The sequence below is a fragment of the Bos javanicus genome, chromosome 23 (assembly GCF_032452875.1).
Source record: "Bos javanicus breed banteng chromosome 23, ARS-OSU_banteng_1.0, whole genome shotgun sequence".
Classification (NCBI taxonomy): domain Eukaryota; kingdom Metazoa; phylum Chordata; class Mammalia; order Artiodactyla; family Bovidae; genus Bos; species Bos javanicus.
In genome coordinates, this window is record NC_083890.1 from 15108310 (window position 1) to 15128102 (window position 19793).

Sequence of the window (19793 nt, forward strand, 5' to 3'; positions counted from 1 at the left end):
TGTTAAGAATACAAAGTGAAATTATCAGGTTTTCTGGGGGGTGGTGGTTCAGTTCAGTTCAGTTCAGTCGCTCAGTCGTGTCCAACTCTTTGCAACCCCATGAATCGCAGCACGCCCGGCCTCCCTGTCCATCACCAACTCCCGGAGTTCACTCAGACTCACGTGCATCGAGTCAGTGATGCCATCCAGCCATCTCATCCTCCGTCATTCCCTTCTCCTCCTGCCCCCAATCCCTCCTGGCATCAGAGTCTTTTCCAATGAGTCAACTCTTCACATGAGGTGGCCAGAGTACTGGAGTTTCAGCTTCAGCATCATTCCCTCCAAAGAAATCCCAGGGCTGATCTCCTTTAGAGTGGACTGGTTGGATCTCCTTGCAGTCCAAGGGACTCTCAAGAGTCTTCTCCAACACCTCAGTTCAAAAGCATCAATTCTTCAGCACTCAGCTTTCTTCACAGTCCAACTCTCACATCCATACATCACCACAGGAAAAAACCATAACCTTGACTAGACGGACATTTGTTGGCAAAAGTAATGTCTCTGCTTTTCAATATGCTATCTAGGATGGTCATAACTTTTCTTCCAAAGAGTAAGCATCTTTTAATTTCATGGCTGCAGTCACCATCTGCAGTGATTTTGGAGCCCCAAAAAATAAAGTCGGACACTGTTTCCACTGTTTCCCCATCTATTTCCCATGAAGTGATGGGACCGGATGCCATGATCTTTGTTTTCTGAATGTTGAGCTGTAAGCCAACTTTTTCACTCTCCACTTTAACTTTCATCAAGAGGCGTTTTAGTTCCTCTTCACTTTCTGCCATAAGGGTGGTGTCATCTGCATATCTGAGGTTATTGATATTTCTCCCAGCAGTCTTGATTCCAGCTTGTGCTTCATCCAGCCCAGCGTTTCTCATGATGTACTCTGCATAGAAGTTAAATAAGCAGGGTGACAATATACAGCCTTGATGTACTCCTTTTCCTATTTGGAACCAGTCTGTTGTTCCATTTCGAGTTCTAACTGTTGCTTCCTAACCTGCATATAGGTTTCTCAAGAGGCAGGTCAGGTGGTCTGGTATTCCCATCTCTTTCAGAATTTTCCACAGTTTATTGTGATCCACACAGTCAAAGGCTTTGGCATAGTCACAGGCATATAAATAGAGAATTCCAGTATGGCCTGGTAAAGGTGATAAAATGGACTACCTAAGGGTTTGGATACCTAGAGAAATGGCTGTTAGCCCAGCCTGAGAAATGAATAAGGTTTTTCCTTGAAGGAGATAATTCCAGAAGTGAGATCTGAGCGTTATGTAGGAGTTAGCTACTTAAAGAAGTTTTAGTGGATAGATGTTCCCCCAAACCTATAGCCCTCTACCACAACCCAGATAAGACTTCACCCTTGGAATTCTCTGGTGGTCCAGTGGTTAGGACTCTGAGATTTCACTGCAGAGGGCCCACAATTCACCTCTTTGTTTTAACATTTTCAGTTAGCTTGCCTTGTAGGACAGCTCATTTCATTCTCAGTAGCTGTTAGAAAACTTCTCTCACCCAGGTGAACTCTACCTTCCTGCAAATTTTTCACTCATTTTTCAGCTTTGTGCCTTCTTTCATATTTGAAGACAGCTGTCAAGACCCAGGAGTATCTTCTTTTTCTCTACTTTAATAAAAGAGAAGTTGGTGTTGATATTGGCGGGGGAAAGGGATATGGCGAATTGGTGGTGGTAAAAGACTAAAATGAAGATTTTGATCTATGATCTTAATACCTCCTTTGGCTGTAACATTCTTATGACTCTGAAGGTGGACCAGTGACTTGGAGAAATTGGTCTCTGGCTGATGAGGTCTATGGTAATTTGCACTTTTGTACTTGCTGAGGGGAAGAGGAAAAAAAACAGGGAATGTCCTGGTTGGTATTATGGAAAAATCACACTATCATTCGTAATTGCCTTTCAGCCTTTTGTTTTTGAGAGGTCAATATTGACCTTTAGATGAGGCCGCTTGGTCAATCTAGGCGTGAGCAAGGCTCAGGACCTTTCCAGCACAGCCGAACTCTTACAGAGGCTTCCCAGACCCTGGGTCTCTGTGCACAGACACGCAGAACAAAGCATGCTGCTCTCTCAGGCTGCAATCCGGTGGTGCCTGAGAACTGTGCATCACAGCAGTGCTGCCAAATTCCAGTTTCCTTAGACCTACTTTACCTTATATGACATCATTAAATAATCAGCGAGCCAGTCCTTTTACTTGACACAAACCCTCCCTGTAATCGTTCCCTTAGACTCCTTTTCAATCCCACCACCTGTGCTCCTGAGCCCAAATAGGTAACATCTCCACAGCATTTTCAAGTCTTTGCCTTTTGAGCAGAAGACAGCTGCAGAGGAAGAGGCAAATCTGGAGGATAGAGGCTATTTAGGATCAACCAGGTCACCCCACTTCAATACTCTTGCCTGGAAAATCCCATGGACGGAGGAGCCTGGTGGGCTGCGTCCATGGGGTCGCTAAGAGTCAGACACGACTTCACTTGCACTTTTCACTTTCATGCATTGGAGAAGGAAATGGCAACCCACTCCAGTGTTCTTGCTTGGAGAATCCCAGGGATGGGGGAGCCTGGTGGGCTGCCGTCTATAGGGTCGCACAGAGTCGGACACGACTGAAGCAACTTAGCAGCAGCAGCAGCAGCAGCAGAATCAACCAAGTAAAGCTGAAAACCTCTTCTGGCTATTGTGACCCTGGTGGGATGTGACATCTTGTGCCCTCATGTTTTCCTTCACTAGGTCACTTCTTCTGTGTTCTCTCCCATCTAGTTATAAATCTGATCCAGATATGTTCATAGATTTCTACTATCAGAATTAGTCATCAAACCAGAGGGACATTCTTTATTCATTTCTTTAGCAAACAGAATTAGGAATTGGTTTGGGAGGTTTGAGAATGAAAGGAATTACTATTTAAATCACAAGTAATTGCGTTTAAGGAAAAAAGAATTAGTACCCTAATCTTGCATGTAAGGTTACTATTAAACCTAAATTTACCATTTTTATAATGGGGGAAGCAATTTTCATGAAAGGTAGTCAGGAATTTTTAAATGTTCTCAGTTAATACAAACACAGACGATTAAGGACAGTCATCTTTTCCTCCCTACAGACACTTTTCAGTTCCAGACAGAATCATCCAGAAGTCAGGAGGCCTTCACAAGGGAATACTACAGGTAGGTGGAGATGCTGAGAGTGGATGTGGAGGGGGCCAGAAAGTAAGACACAGCTGATCATTAAACTAGGACACTCACCTTACCTACAGACAGGGAAGGCATCTGACCACCCAGGAATAGTGACTTCTGTTCTCAGCCCAAAATGCAAGTTAACAGTGAATCGGAAAGGTTTTGTTTGATTGTTTATAGGGAAATTATTTCTTAGTGATTAAGAAAAACTTTAATTTCTCTCAAATGTATTATACACATAACAGATTTTTTTCAGCTATAAATTTGCCTGCTCAATTACTTTTGAACCCAGATGATATTAAAATGATTTTATATTTCATAACCATGTACTTCCTGGCTTTCTAATGTGTATCTTACCAATTTTGCAAGTTCCTACCTTGAATTCACCAGCAACTCTCAAGTTTCCTATCATTTATTCAGCCTGATTTCCTACAGTTTTCAAACAAAAATCTATATTCTACATTAATCACCCCCATCCTTAATGTGTCTTTGCTCACACAATTCTCCCTTTTAAAAATACTCAGTGATGTCTGCCTCCTTCTACTTATCAGAATGTTCACTATCCAAAGCCATCCTCAGTTCTCACTTTTTCAGTCATTCTGTCTCAGAGAAATCAGAACTCTTTTGAACTTGTGGTGCCTGTGAAAAATGCACTGGACTAGTAGTTCAGAAAGGTGAACTCTAGTTTTGGTTTTACTTAGAAGCTCAGAATCTGCTGGCACTGGAGGAGACCCTAGTTCGATTCCTGGGTTGGGAAGATCCCCTGGAGAAGGGATAGGCTATCCACTCCAGTATTCTTGGGCTTCCCTGGTGGCTCAGATGGTAAAGAAGCCACCTGTAATGTGAGAGACCTGGGTTTGATCCCTGGGTTGGAAGACCCCTTGGAGGAGGGCATGGCAACCTACTCCAGTATTCCTGCCTGGAGAATTCCAGAGGATTCTGGGGGGCTACAATCCATGGGGTCACAAAGAGTTGGACATGACTGAGCAACTAAGCACAGCACACACATCAGTAGCTGCGAGGTCATATGTAAGTCATTTAACCTCCCAGAGCTTCAATTTCTTCATCTGTAAAAGGGAGGTAATTTTGCCTACCTGAATGGCAGGGTTTTTATGGAATAAGATGGTGTTATTTCATAAAATATATTCACATGTGCCATGATAGAGTTCAAATGGGCTGATAGATAAATTTATTATTACTTATTGCTTTGTATCATTTTTATGTTTTCATGGAGCACAGTGTTAGTTTACTCTTGAGATGTGGTCTTTTCCCCATTTCATTTGTGAGGTACTTAGTTTGGCTTTAGGTTTTTAAAACTCCCTAATAGGGCTTTGCCATTAATAACAAAGTCCCTGTCTTTCAAAACCTTGTGGACCAGTGGAGGAGAAGGATTGACATAGGATTAATGAATCATAAAGGAAAGCCTCCCAAAGTGGCTTTCGGACCTGGTAATGCCTCAGCCAAAGTTGGTGCTGTATGGCCACTGTTAGCTCTTCGTCTTCTCTCCACAAAGAACAGAAGAAGAATTCCTGGATAAAGTGAACAGGAAACTGGCTCAGACCAACCCCAAGAAAGGCATGTTGACCACGAAGCCCTGCCACTGTAGGGAAGTCCTGAAGTTAGTGCTCTCGCCCCTCACCCAGCACTGCCTGGTCATTGGAGAAACCACGTGTGCATTTTATTACCTGCTGGAATCTGCCGCTGCCTCCTTGGATCTGTCAGATAATTACATGGTAAGCAAGCTCTGCTCTCTACCCCTGAGCTGAGCCCTATGACTTGGGGGGATTTGATTGGGATTTCTTACCACAAGTATGAAAAAATGGAGGAAAGTGGGAGAGAGGAAGGAGCTGTAAGGGGTCTAGGAGAAAGCGCGAAGCGGAAGCGTGGCAGTGAAGAGCGTGTGCTGCCGAAGCTGCCTTGACACCTCCTGCCAGTCCAGCTCCCCGTTTCCAGTTAAATCCTGCCACAATTCAGATTCTTCCTAGCCTTGGTCCAGCCACTGTCCTAATCACACGCTTAGCAGCATCCGAATCCTAATCCAGTTTCTCTTCCCCTTCTCTTGTTTGGAGGCCTTCTTTTATTTGAGAAAGGCAAGCAGTCTTCTGGGCCAACCCTCCGCATTCTCGTTTTTTAAAAAGCACAAGGTGAAGATCTGTCAGTTTGAAGAAGCCACTTTCCGTCGTCTCCAGTCAGAGGTGAGGGCAGGGATTAACCTTGAACTTTGCGGTATTTCTCCTTAAGGATTACCCTATTATTTCCTTTAAAGTCTCTTTGCCTTTTGTGAGCAATTATAAATGTGATTTAAATTCAAAACATAGAAATACATGTAGAAAGTGAAAGAGCACTTCCTAATCCCTTGTCACCCCCAGCATAGTTCATAAGTTGGTGAAAGTGATCAAAAGATATAAACTTGCAGTTATAAGTCCTGGAAATGTGATGTACAGCTTGTGACTGTAGTTAACAATACTGTACTGTATATTTGAAAGTTGCTAAGAGAGTAGATCTTAAAAGTTCTTATCACAAGAAAAAAAATTGTAATTATATGTGGTGATAAATGTTAAACTTGTTGTAGTGATCATTTCCCAATGTATACATATATTGAAACATTATACTGTACACCTAAAACTAACATTATATGTCACTGTCCTTCAATTAAAGAAATCATCACGTTGTACACCTTAAACTAACACAATGTTATGTGTGAAAGATATCTCAATAAAGCTAGAAGGAAAAGAGCTTGCTTTTCAAACTCTCCCCGCTCAACCCTATACCACTCAGCTGCTGGGTCCCCCCTCCAGTGTTATATATCTGTATGTATTTTGCCAGAGGGGCTCAGCATACATAAATATATACAATCTACCCACTTCCTTTGTTAAATACAAATAGGAGCTCTCTGTACTCCATTCCACATCTTGCTTTAACAGTAAATAAAACCTCCCTGGTGGTCCAGTGGTTGAGACTCCACGCTTCCACTCCAGCGGCAAGTGGGCGGGAGGGTTCAGCCCCTGGTCAAGAAACTAAGATCTTTGGCTGTACTGCAGCCAAAAAATAAATAAATAATGTACCTTGTAGATCATTCTGTATCATTTATGACAAATTTTCCTGAAGGCATAAGATTTGTATGACAAATAAAAACTCCGGGGAAAGCACAGCATGAGACATTCCATTGTCAAATGACAAATAGGAGTAAACCTATTTATTCTGTATGAATAACTCAGGACAGCTCAGCAACTTCTTCCAGCCTCCTTGCTATTAAATCCAACAGAACAAAATGTGTTGGAATTATTATCAGTTTATAAATAATGACTCCATAAAACTATGGGGGATTTTTGTTGGAGAGCCAAAGTTTAAAATTTTTAAAAAGTAAGTAAAAATTAATTTCAGTGTAAACCTTAAGATACTTTGGTTAGGAGAATAAACCTAATGTGGATAAAGCCTTTGAACACCAAAGGGGATATTACAGTAGTCCACAGTGTTGTATTATTTGTGTTTCAACCAAAAGGTCTTTGAAAGTGTTAGTTGCTCAGTCATGTCCGACTCTTTCAGACCCCATGGACTGTAGCCTGCCCGGCTGCTCTGTCCATGGGATTCTCCAGGCAAGAATACTGGAGTGGGTTGCCGTGCCCTCCTCCAGGGCATCTTCCTGACCCAGGGATCAAACCCAGGTCTCTTGCACCACAGGCAGATTCTTTACCATCTGAGCCACCAGGGAAGCAAAGTTTTAAATAATTATTTCTTTCCATTGTGCAGTCTTCTTAAGATTGTTCAGAGATTACCATAGACTTGATCCCTTTCTTAGCCATAGATTTAGCCACAGAGCATGAAGGTATATGATAACCTCAGGGTAGTTCCTCAGCTCCTATCCTCGTACACTGTGGTGGTACAACTTGTTTATGAAGAGAATGATGAGATTTGGTGATATCGCAGATGCTTTCCGTGGCATCTGAAGCTAAAGACAGTCCCATGTGAGTCTCCCAGCATTGCTTTGTAAATCACAGTCTTTCTCTACTACTGACAAACGTGTGGGAGATGAGAAAGGAGAGTGCTTTCTCCATAATTACATTTTCTCACTCCTTTGCTTGCTCATGGCCCTACGGGTGCTTGTTAGCATGGCCAGGCTCTGCTCTAACTCTGCTCCCTCTGGCACCTCGGGCCCCAGGTTTGCATTCCAAAATAAGAGCCGGTGTGTTGCATCCAGAACCTTGTCCTTAGTACTCTTCTCATGTTTACATTACTGTTTCTCACTTTACTGTCTCCAGGTCTGTTTCAACATGGGACAGATCACCCTGGCCAAAAAACTGGCTAGGCAAGCCCTTCGTCTGCTGAAAAGGAGTTTTCCCTGGACCTGGCTTGGTGTCATTTTCCAAACATTTCTAGAAAAATGCTGGTATTCCTGTTCCCTGAGTCAACCTCGAAACAACCCTAGTGAGAAGTGAGAAGCTTTGCCAACTTGTCCTGGTTCCATTTAGGGTCACAGAGAGCTAAAGTTGGACCTAGGCTGGAGTTTTGCCTATTTGACTCTAAGGCTCCTCTTTTCAAGCATATGAACAGTTCTCATTCATTTACCTTACTCTGGGCCATTTCAGTGTAGCAGAATGAGTACATCTTTTGTCTTTGAAGTATGGTATTATCCTGTCTTTTTCAAATAAAGATACATATATGTGCACTGTGTGTCCACATACACATATATGGAATTTAATGTTATTTCTCTGATAGGTATACACATAATATTAAACACTGCCTAGTTATCGAGATGTAATCATTTATAGGAAATCTGTTCAACCAAAAGAACAATTCAAAGAATGAACCTTTTTTAAAAAACCTCTCTGAAAACTTCTTTTTGGTCAAGAGGGATGAATTTGAAAAGCATATGAGGTTAGAAGTAGTGGGCTCCCAGGAGTCTTTCTGAGTCTGGAAGTCTGTGGGTGAGTAGACTCCGATTTCTTTTGGGGAAGGCTGGTGGACAGTGGTAAAGGATAAGGGCGTGCTAACCACCCTTTGCTTCCCACCAGGAAGAAGAAGCTGGCAGTCCTGCAGCAGCAGATGCACTGTCTCTCCCTGCTCCGGCAGCTCTACAGCCTGGAGGCCACAGCCAGCAGCCGCAGGTTTGCCTGCCTGGCCACTCTTATGCAGAAGAATTCAGTCAAGGAGCTTCCTGGTGAAGCCCAGGTAGGCAAGCCCTTGCTTTATCTCTGGACCTCACTCAGAAACCTAAGATGCTCAGGGGAGAGACCCTGTCAAGTCCCTGGTGAAGCATGGTTCCACGGTAACCCAGACTTAACAGGACGTTGCTGATTGTGTGTTTGAGCAGGGTTCTCATTTTGCAGTTTATAGGGAGGCTTTCATGTATGATACTATCTGTGTACCCTCTGAACTGAATGTTGACCTTAGTGTGTATTTGTGTGTACAAAAGAGTATTTAAGGAGTGATCAGAAGTAGGGAAGGGGTCATAGCTTCCATCAGATTCTCAAGCCAGTCGTCCACAAATAAGGATAAGATTTGCTGACTTAGGGAAAAAGAAGAAAGGGAAATATGTCTTCCTAATTTTAGTGTCTATATATATATATACCCATTTGCTCAACAAATATTTGATGAACACCTATTCTATACCAGATTTCCCTGATAGCTCAGTTGGTAAAGAACCCGCCTGCAATGTGGGTTCAATCCCTGGGTTGGGAAGATCCCCTGGAGAAGGGAAAGGCTACCCGCTTCAGTATTCTGGACTAGAGAATTCATGGACTGTATAGTCCGTGGGGTCACAAAGAGTCAAACACAACTGAACGACTTTTACTTACTCTGTACCAGACACTGGATCTTAGTTCCAGGGAAACATAAGTGAAATATTTGATATGTTCAGTTCAGTTCAGTTCAGTTCAGTCGCTCAGTCATGTCCGACTCTTTGCGACCCCATGAATCACAGCACGGCAGGCCTCCCTGTCTATCACCAACTCCCAGAGTTCACTCAAACTCACATCCATCGAGTCAGTGATGCCATCCAGCCATCTCATCCTCTGTCATCCCCTTTTCCTCCTGCCCCCAATCCCTCCTAGAATCAGAGTCTTTTCCAATGAGTCAACTCTTCGCATGAGGTGGCCAAAGTACTAGAGTTTCAGCTTTAGCATCATTCCTTCCAAAGAACACCCAGGACTGATCTCCTTTAGAATGGACTGGTTGGATCTCCTTGCAGTCCAAGGGACTCTCAAGAGTCTTCTCCAACACCATAGTTCAAAAGCATCAATTCTTCGGTGTTCAGCTCTCTTCACGGTCCAAGTCTCACATCCATACATGACCACTGGAAAAACCATAGCCTTGACTAGACGGACCTTTGTTGGCAAAGTAATGTCTCTGCTTTTGAATATGCTATCTAGGTTGGTCATAACTTTCCTTCCAAGGACTAAGCATCTTTTAATTTCATGGCTGCAGTCACCATCTGCAGTGATTTTGGAGCTCAAAAAGATAAAGTCTGACACTGTTTCCCCATCTATTTCCCATGAAGTGATGGGACCGGATGCCATGATCTTCGTTTTCTGAATGTTGAGCTTTAAGTATGTTAGGTGATAATAAATGCAATGAAATAAATTAAGCAGAGGCCAGAGGACATAGAGTTCTGGGAACTAGGGGTGCAGTTTTAATAAGGTTGTAGGGAAAGCCTCACCGAGCAGGTAGCATTTGGGCAACTATCTGAAGGAGATGAGAAAGTAGGCCACGTGGGAGAAGAGGCCACCTGGGAGAAGAGTGGGCAGGAGGAAGGCAGAGTGAATGCACAAGGCCTGCCCTCTGTGTTGAGGAGTAGTGCAGGGGCCAGTGTGACTGGAGGGGAGTGAGAAGAGAAAGAGCCAGGAGGTGAGTCAGAGAGGCCAGGGAGGGGGTGGCAGATGGTGCAGGCCTTGTGGCCACTGTGGGAGTTTTGGCTTTTACTCCAAAGAAGATGAGAAGCTGTTGGAAAATTCTTAGAGGAGGAGTGACAGAGTCTACTTAGAAGAGTGTCATCAAATGATGTTAAATATACAACTGATGACAGAGATCTAGGCGGCAGTTCTGTAGAGTTCTAAGGAGCAATTAGAGGCTTCGTTTAGAGAAAACAGAAGAGGTGCAGTCTGAGCAGCATTTTGAAGGGGAAAGTCTAGGATTGGGGAAAAGAAAAGGGGCAGATGGAGGAAGCTGTTTAAAGAACAAGCAGTGACAATGGTCAAATCAAAAACGTAGGGGTGGGAAGGAGCGTGTTTTCACAGCTGGAGTTGAGGTGAGCAGTGGCTCCCAGGAGTGCTACACAGAGTGAATAGCAGGCACGCGGGGGCTCTTAACCAGAAAAGGGACGAGCTGGAGCTGCAGCCTGACTGTGCAGTCTGGATATTCACCCCATGTTTGTTGTCCCACAGGTTGTCTCTACCTATGTGGCCCTCTCCCAGTTCTCCCAGAACGTGGGTGACAAGGAGAAGTGGCTGTACCATGAGCAGCTGGCCATTCGGAAAAGCAGCCTGTGCTGGTTCTCCAGGGAGGGACTGTTGGCCACAGCCCAGCTCATGCAGGCCTTGGCCTACACCAAACTCTGCCTTGGGCATCTCGACTTCTCCATCAAGCTGGGTAATGGGGCCTGGGGCTGGTGGGCCTGGGGCTTTTAGAGAGGCCAGGCGCACCTCTAGACCTCACGATGCTCTTTAACCTCCTTAGGTTTTCAAGCTCATGAGATATGCAGACACCTCAAGAAACCAGCTCTGGAGAACCTGGTTCTCTCAGTTCTCTTCAGATCTGCATTTCTGAAGAAGAAGTATTAAGATCCTTTTCTGTCCTTTGTAGTTGTTGCCTCAGAGGGGAGATTATGACCTACCAGAGCAGTTTAGAGTGCAGAGGGAGAAGCTGTCTTGTCTCCACAGCCAGGACTGTCTCTGGTAGTCCTCCAGAAACATTGTCTTAAGTTTGAGGGGTCAGGAGTAGAAATTCAGAGTCTGGGCACTAGATATTCCACCCCCTTCCCTCCATCCCCCGCACGCGTTTTACTGCAGGGAGGTCGGTAATTGCAATAGCTCAAGACCGTGGGAGTTGTTTCAGAGTCATTTTCCCACTTCCTTTGCTTAGAGATAGGTCTGATCCCAGGCACAGATGCTCTCTATATAAATAGAATTACGGGATGGAGATCTAGGGGCTGTTAGGCCACCTTGAAAGTGTAAGATCCCTTCCTCTCCTGTACAGCCCTTCCCATTCTCCAGCTGGTCCCAGTGGCTCTGTCTCTCGGCAGGTTTGATCTGTGTGTCCACGTGCTGGAGAGTCAATGGGTGCTCATTTCCCAGAGTCATGATGTCCTTGGCCGGGCCTGCTTCTATTCTGCTTGCTTAGATCTGCTGCTCTACGGAAAAGGTAAATCTTGTGCAGGGCTCTGCTGTATTCCTGAGGGATTCAGACTTCAGGTGGGGCCCTGGGTTTGGCACACAGGCACTCATGGGCCTGTCCTTTGGGCATGGCCTCTGCTCCTGGCCCTTGTTCCTTAAAGTCTAGGAACCACATTGTGATTCAGGGTGCCTGCTTTTGAGGTGGTGTCTCCTCCCCTGGACCACGCACCTTATATACCACTTTATAGTTGACAACTTATACTACTAGCCTGGTTACTCTCTCTGTCCACAGGGTGGCTGTGTCGGCCCTTTGGGGAATGTCTGCATTTCATTCAACGCTATGAGCACAGCTGCATTCTAAATTCTCAGAGCAGTGTCATGCTGGGGGTCCACTCCTCTCTGGCCATGTGGTAATGTAGCGTATCAGAGTCTTACTCAGGGCTGTGGGAAAGGGTAAGTTTGAAGACACCATGAACTCATTTAAGCTATTGCCTTTGCCTTACAAGGCAGGATGGTTCCACATCTCCAACCCATTTCTAAAGACCATTCACCTCCCATTTCCCCCCACATTATTGGAAGGGTTGTTCTTGTCCCTTAAGAGGTTTGGGTTCATAGATTAAGGGTTCAGTTTAGAGTTACATTTAAGTGTGAGATAATCCATGGCAAAGCTGTATATCATTGATTTTCTTTTGAACCTCCTTACACATGAGCTGTGTAGCCTTGGCCCCTTACCAGAATCACAAATCTGACTGAAGGAGGTCTTAGAGCCTTAGAGTAGTGACAGTTCTGTGGAGGACCCATAGTGGGCAGTTAGGGGAGATAGCTGAGAACTGTGGTTCTTTCCCTTCAGGTTTGCCCAGGACTTACAGTGGAATCAGTTTCAGTACCACTTCTCCAAGGCTCGCCAGTTGGTGAAAAAAACCAATGCCTCACTGTTTGGTTCCCATGGCTTTGTCCGATTCCTAGAGTGCCAGGTGCTAATTTTACAGAAAATGCCAGAAGATGTCTTCCTGCAAACTCTCGCGGAGACTCGCTGCCAAACCCTCACGGTACCTGTCTCCGTTATCCTCAACTAACACCTAAGGCATGGTACTCTTTCTGCCACCTGCCTCTCTCCCTTACTCTTCTCCTTGCTGCCTTGGTCTCTTTTTCCTCCTTGAACCCAGGTTTGGACTCTGTCCACCTATCTCATGTATCCTCCCAGATATTCTTGCATGTAGATCAGGACTGGATTTCTTACTGGATTTGCAAAAGCTACTACCCAATGCCATTAAAATGTTGACACTTAGCCCTTCTCAGTAGATCACTCTGGCTTTGTCTATAGTTTGACACATTTCCCTACATCCTTTCCTTCTGAATCTAAAACATTCCAGGTCCTCTGTATCTGAGAATAGACTTTCTGGCCCTCCTTGACCATCAGTAACTCCTTCCTGTTCCCCCAGCCCTGAGTGAGTGTGCTGGGTGGGAACTGCAGTAAGTTCTGATGGAGTGGAGTGGAGGAAAGAAAGTACTAATCCCTGAGCTAATGGACCTTCCTTTCCTTTCAGTACTTTAAGGAGTTTTTCTCTCGATGTGTGACCTGCCCTGTCTATCACCAGTGGGTCTCTGAGCTTAAAGCCTTTGTAATGAGAAATGGAAAGATGTCCTTGACCAACATCATCAGACCTTTTGACACCTGCCTGACCAGGATTTGGATAGAGGGAGAATTCCTGGAGGAAAATAACTCCTTTGAACAAAATTTGGAAATACAGAGTAAGCATTCCTTTCTGGAACTCTTGTCTGAGAGACATAAAGAACAGTCTCAGATTCTTACTCATAAGCAGTTAAAAGCCATGTCCAAATAAGAAGGGACGTGCAGATATGAGGATTAGTCCTTGCTTTAGAGGTAGTTGTCATTCTCTCACTGTGCCAGCCTCCGCCTCAACAGAGACCCCTTTATATAAGGCGTGTAAGAGCCTCTGTCAGCCCTTTGCTTCAGCATGTGTAACTCTTAGGCATAGGAAATTCCCCTTTGGTCCAAGCGCAAACAAATAAGTTGTTTCCATGGAGTAGCTGGATGATCACTAAGGGAGAAAGAAGGCCTTAGAAATCACAGTGTAATGTCTGTGAAGGTGAATGATAAGAAATGAGCAAGAAAAAGGAGAGAATATAGTTTCTTACTTTAGGACCCAGCAAATCTCCTTTTTCCAGGCCATGAGTTAAATTTGTAATAGCCAAGGAAATTCTTTGTGTTTGTATTACTCTTTATGTTCCTATTTTCAGGATTTGTCAGAGAGGCTGATGTCAACAAGAAGGATAAAGAAGAAATTCAAGAATGTATCTGTTAATCAAACAAAAATCCTCTGAAGGGACCATGATTCTTTTATAACATGTAACACAAAGATATGCCACCAAGTCTCCTTTTTAAGATGCTATATATGTACATATTAAATATGCTAGCCTTTTACATTCGCCACTATCTGTATATCTTCATAAAAATAAAAGCATGTGTTTCTAAAGCATGAAATTTAGATCTTTCTTAACTCTCTTCATTAATGCAACTGGGGCAGAAATTATTACTAGAACCAGAGCTAGGCCAGAGGCTAGAGAAGCTTTGGGATTAAGCTGATTCCATCTTATATAAGGTGAGTCTGTTAACAGGTAATTCTTCCGTGCTGCAGCATTTCCTTTTGTGGCTGGATAACATTCCATTATATGGACATGCCACATTTTGCTTATCTGTTCATGCACTAATGGATATTGGCTTGGTTCTGCTTTTTGGTTATTATGAATAAAGCCACTATAAACATTTGTGTGCAGGTTTTGGTTTAAACATATGTTTCAGTTCTTTTCGGTATATACCCAGGAAAGGAATTGTTAGGTCATGCAGATGCTCTCTGTTTAGCTCTTCAAGGAACTGTCATATTTTCTCCTAAGTTGCTATACCACTTATATTTCCAGCAACAATGTGTAAGGGTTCCAGTTTTTCACATCTTCACAAACAATTGTTATTTGCTTGTTTTTTTATATAGCCATTCTTGTGATTGTGAAGTGATATCTCATTGTGGTGTTGAGTTGCATTTCCTTAATGACTAATGATGTTCATTTTTTATAAGCTTATTGGCCATTTGTATGTCTTCTTGGAGAAATGTCTATTCAGATCCTCTGCCCATTTGTTATTGGAATATTTGCCTTTTTATCATTGAGCTTGAAGAATTTCTTATATATTCTGGATGCTAAACCCTTATCAGATTTGATTTATAAATATTTTCTCTTATTCTGTAAGTTGTCTTTTCACATTCATGGTGGTATTGTTTTATAGCACAAGAGTGTTTTGTTTTGATGAAGTCCAATTTATCTATTTTTGTTTTTTGGCTGCTTGTGGGCTGCCGTCTCTGGGGTCGCACAGAGTCGGACACGACTGAAGCGACTTAGCAGCAGCAGCAGCAGCAGCTTTGGTGTCATATCTTAGAAACCATTGCTCATCTTAAGTCACAAAGATTTTTTTCTCTGTTTTCTTCTAAGAGTTTTATAGTTCTAGCTTTTATTTAGGTCTTTGATTATTTTGAGTTCATTTTTGCATATAGTGAAAGTTAAGTTTCCCTCATTCTTTTGCATGTGGATATACACTATCTCAGCTGCTGCATTTGTTAAAAAGCACCATTTGTTAAAAAGACTATTCCTCCCCCATTTAAGTAAATACTGTCATTTTTATGTTTTAATAAGATTTATTTATTGGTTTTGTTTTGGCTGCACTGCATGGCATGGCAGGGATCTTTAGTTCCCTGACCAGGGTTCAAACCCAGGTTCCCTGCTGTGGAAGCTTAGAGTCTTAACCACTGGATCACCAGGGGAGTCCCCAAGTACTCTTGTTGATGTATGGTTTTATTAGACATATGGGTTTATTTCTGAACTCTCAATTCTGTTGCACTGGCCTATATAGCTATCCTTATGGCAAGCCACACAGTCCTGATTATTGCAGCTTTGTAGTAAGTTTTAAAATCAGGAAATGTGAGTCTTCCAACTTTATTATTCTTTTTCAAGATTGTTTTGACTGTTCTGGGTCCCTTGTATTTCCATATCACTATCAGCTTGCCAGTTTCTACAAAAAGGACAGCTGTAATTTTGATAGAATATGTTGACTCTGTAAATCAATTTGCAGAGAACTGCTATCAGCATTATTAAGTTTTCTTTTTAAAAATTTTACTTATTTGATTGTAAGATAATTACTTTACAATATTGTGGTGGTTTTTGCCATACATCAACGTGAATCAGCCATGGCTGCACATGTGTCCCCACCATCCTGAATCCCCTCTCCCTCTCACCCCATCCCTCCGGGTTGTCCCAGAGCACTGGTTTTGAGTGCCCTGCTTCATGCATCAAACTTGCAGTGGTCATCTATTTCACATATGGTAATATACATGTTTCAATGCTATTCTCTCAAATCATCCCACCCTTACCTTCTCCCACAGAGTCCGAAAGTCTGTTCTTTACATCTGTGTCTCTTTTGCTGTCTTGCTTATAGGATCATTGTCACCATAAATTCCATATATAAGCATAATATACTGTATTGGTGTTTCTTTCTCTGGCTTACTTCACTCTGTATAATAGGCTCCAGTTTCATCCACCTCATTAGAACTGACTCAAATGTGTTCTTCTTTATAGCTGAGTAATATTCCATTGTGTATACGTACCACAGCTTCCTTTTCCATTTGTCTGCCAATGGACATCTAGTTTGCTTCCATGTCCTAGCTATTGTAAACAGTGCTGCAATGAACATTGTGGTACATGTGTGTCTTTCAATTCTGCTTTCCTTGGTGTGTATGCTCAGCAGTGAAATTGCTGGGTCGTATGGCAGTTCTATTTCCAGTTTTTTAAGGAATCTCCACACTGTTCTCCATTCCCACCAACAGTGTAAGAAGGTCCCCTTTTCTCCACACCCTCTCCAGCATTTATTGTTTATAGATTTTTTGATGGTGGTCATTCTGACCAGTGTGAGATGGTACCTCATTGTGGTTTTGATTTGCATTTCCCTGATAATGAGTGATGTTGAGCATCTTTTCATGTGTTTATTAGCCATCTGTATGTCTTCTTTGGAAAAATGTCTGTTTAGTTCTTGGGCTGACTTTTTGATTGGGTTCATTTTTCTGGTATTGTGCTGCATAAGCTACTTGTATATTTTGGAGATTAATTCTTTGTCAGTTGCTTCGTTTGCTATTATTTTCTCCCATTCTGAAGGCTGCCATTTCGCCTTGCTTATTGTTTCCTTCACTGTGCAAAAGCTTTTTAAGTTTAATTATGTCCCATTTGTTTATTTTTGTTTTTATTTCTGTTACTCTGGAAGGTGGATCATAGAGGATCTTGCTGTGATTTATGTCATAGAGCGTTCTGCGTATGTTTTCATTTAAGAGTTTTATAGTTTCTGGTCTTACATTTAGATCTTTAATCCATTTTGAGTTTATTTTTGTGTATGGTGTTAAAACGTGTTCTACTTTCATTCTTTTACATGTGGTTGACCAGTTTTCCCAGCACCACTTGTCAAAGAGATTGTGTTTTCTCCATTGTATATTTTTGCCTCCTTTGTCAAAGATAAGGTGTCCATAGGTGCATGGATTTATCCCGGGGCTTTTTTTGTTCCATTGATCTATATTTCTGTCTTTGTGCCAGTACCATACTGTCTGGATGACTGCAGCTTTGTAGTAGAATATGAAGTCAGGAAGGTTGTTTCCTCCAGTTCCATTCTTTCTCAAGATTGCTTTGGCTATTTGAGTTTTTTGTGTGTGTTTCCATACACATTGTGAAATGATTTGTTATAGTTCTGTGAAAAATACCATTGGTAGGTTGCTAGGGATTGCGTTGAATCTATAGATTGCTTTGGGTAGTGTACTCATTTTCACTATATTTAGATTCTTCCAATCCACAAACATGATGTGTTTCTCCATCTATTTGTGTCATCTTTGATTTCTTTCATCAGTGTTTTATAGTTTTCTCTATATATGGGACTTTTGTTTCTTTAGGTAAATTTATTCCTAAGCATTTTATTCTTTTCATTGCAACAGTGAATGGGATTGTTTCCTTAATTTCTCCTTCTGTTTTTTCATTGTTAGTGTATAGGAATGCAAGGGATTTCTGTGTATTAATTTTATATCCTGAAGCTTTACTATGTTCATTAATTAGCTCTAGTAATTTTCTGGTGGTGTCTTTAGGGTTTTCTGTGTAGAGGATCATGTCATCTGTAGATAGTGAGAATTTTACTTCTTCATTTCCAATCTGGATTCCTTTTATTTCTTTTTCTTCTGATTGCTGTGACTGGGACTTCCAAAACTATGTTGAATAGAAGTGGTGAGAGTGGGCACCAAGTTTTCTAATCCATGAAAGTGACATATCTTTTCCATATATTCCTTAATTTCTTCCTTAATTTCTTTCAGTAATGTTTTGTAGTTTTTAATGCACCAGCCTTACTCCTATTTTGTGAAATTTATGCCTAAATAATTTTATTATTCTTGATACTATTGTATATAGAGTTGTTTTCTTAATTTCATTTTGAGTTGTTCATTGCTAGAATATAGAGATAAAACTGATTTTCACGTATTGGTTTTGTATCCTGAAACTTTTTTTCAGGATACAAATTTACTGAACTAATTTGTTAACTCTAAATTTTTGGGGGATGAGTGGATTTCTTAGCCTTTTTTATATACAAGATCATGTCATCTGCAAATGGAGATAATTTTGCTTCTTCCTTTCCAATCTAGATGGCTTTTATTTTTCTTGTTTAATTGCACTTGCTAGAACCTATAGTATAATGTTGAATAAAAGTGACAAGAGAGGACATCTTTGTCTTGTTCTCAACTATTGGGGAAAACTTTTTAGTTTTTCACCTTTAAGTATGATGTTAGCTGTGAATTATTTATAGATGTTCTTTATCAGGTTGATGAAGTCCTGTGCTATTCCTAGTTTGTTGAGTGTTTTTATCATGATAGAGTGTTGGGTTTTATCAAACACTTTTTCTGTCACCCATTGAAATGATCATGTGGTTTGGCAGAAGGAGTTTCTATTAATATGATGTATCATACTGATTTTCAAATGTAGAACCAACCTGGCATTCACTTCTAGAATAAGTCTTGCTTTGTCATGGTCTGTAATCCTTTCTATTTGTTCCCAGGTCCTATCTGCCACTGTTTCACTGAAGATTTTTTGCATCTACATTCATAAATAATGTTGGCCTATAGTTTTCTTGTAATCTCTTTGTCTGGTTTTTGTATCTAAGTAAAACTGCTCTCATAGAAATGAGTTGGTAAGTATTCCTTCCTCTCTTCGTTTTTTTTTTTTTTTTTTTTGAAGAGTTTGTGAAGGATTGGTTTTAAAATTCATTCAGTATTTGATCGAACTCACCAGAAAAGCCATCTGGTCCTAAGCATCTCTTTGTGGGAAGTTTTTTGATTACTAATTAAACCTCTTTACATAGTATAGATTTTCTATTTCTCTTTAAGTCATTTTCAGTAGTTTACATCTTTCTAGGAATTTGTCCATTTCATCTAAGTTATCTAAGGTATGCAATTGTTCATAATATTTCTTATCCTTTTTATTTCATAAGGTCAGTAGTTCTTCCCTTTTCATTTCTGATTTAGTAATTTGAGTCATCTTCCCTTTATTTCTTATCCAGTCTAACCAAGATTTGTCAATTTTGGTGATCTGGTCAAAGAACCAACTTTTGGTTTTGTTGATTTTTTTTCTGTTGTTTTTCTGTTCTCCATTTCATTTATTTCTGCTCTGAGTTTTGTTATTTTCTTCCTTCTGCTTGCTTTGAGTTTAGTTTGCTCTTTTATTTCTAGTTTCTTCAGGTGGAAAATTAGGTTATTAATTTGAAATCTTCTCTTTTTTTTTCTAACATAGGTGTTTACAACTATAAATTTCCCTCTAAGCACTGTCTTTGTTGAATCACCTAACTTTTGGTATGTTGCATAATTATATTCATTCATTTCAAAGCATTCATTCACTTCTAATTTCTGTTGTGATTTCTTCTTTTTTCCTATTTGTTATTTAGGAGTGAGTGAGTTGTTTGATTTCCACATATTTGTGACTTTCCAAATTTTGCTTCTGTTATTGACTTCTAGTTTCAAACCATTATGGTCAGAAAAAATACTTTATATAATTTCAGTCCTTCTAAATTTATTTAGACTTAATTATGGTCAAGCATGTGGTCTATCCTAGAGACTGTTGCATGTATATTTGAGGAGAATGTGTATTCTGCTTTGTTGGGTGGTGTGTTCTGCAGATATCTGAGAGGTCCT

The 19793-nt window shown here is 41.4% G+C and overlaps 1 protein-coding gene across 8 annotated transcripts in view; it reads left to right on the plus strand.

Annotated features, from left to right (window-relative positions):
- The window catches only part of LOC133236227 (adenylate cyclase type 10-like), a 39837-nt gene extending 25808 nt beyond the window's left edge, over positions 1 to 14029 (plus strand). For 5 of the 8 annotated variants that reach the window (XM_061398099.1, XM_061398101.1, XM_061398102.1 and 2 more), the window contains 12 exons: positions 3124 to 3187; positions 4710 to 4929; positions 5266 to 5391; positions 7456 to 7628; positions 8209 to 8365; positions 10576 to 10780; positions 10868 to 10964; positions 11433 to 11551; positions 11816 to 11933; positions 12374 to 12572; positions 13071 to 13275; positions 13786 to 14029. In XM_061398099.1, coding sequence (XP_061254083.1) covers positions 3124 to 3187; positions 4710 to 4929; positions 5266 to 5391; positions 7456 to 7628; positions 8209 to 8365; positions 10576 to 10780; positions 10868 to 10964; positions 11433 to 11551; positions 11816 to 11933; positions 12374 to 12572; positions 13071 to 13275; positions 13786 to 13850 — 1748 coding nt within the window. In that variant the 3' untranslated portion in view covers positions 13851 to 14029. Of the gene's footprint in view, positions 1 to 3123; positions 3188 to 4709; positions 4930 to 5265; positions 5392 to 7455; positions 7629 to 8208; positions 8366 to 10575; positions 10781 to 10867; positions 11086 to 11432; positions 11552 to 11815; positions 11939 to 12373; positions 12573 to 13070; positions 13276 to 13785 lie in introns of those variants that run through there. The other 3 variants (XM_061398100.1, XM_061398103.1, XR_009732798.1) reach the window with 3 other exon arrangements.
- Positions 14030 to 19793: the final 5764 nt, after the last annotated feature.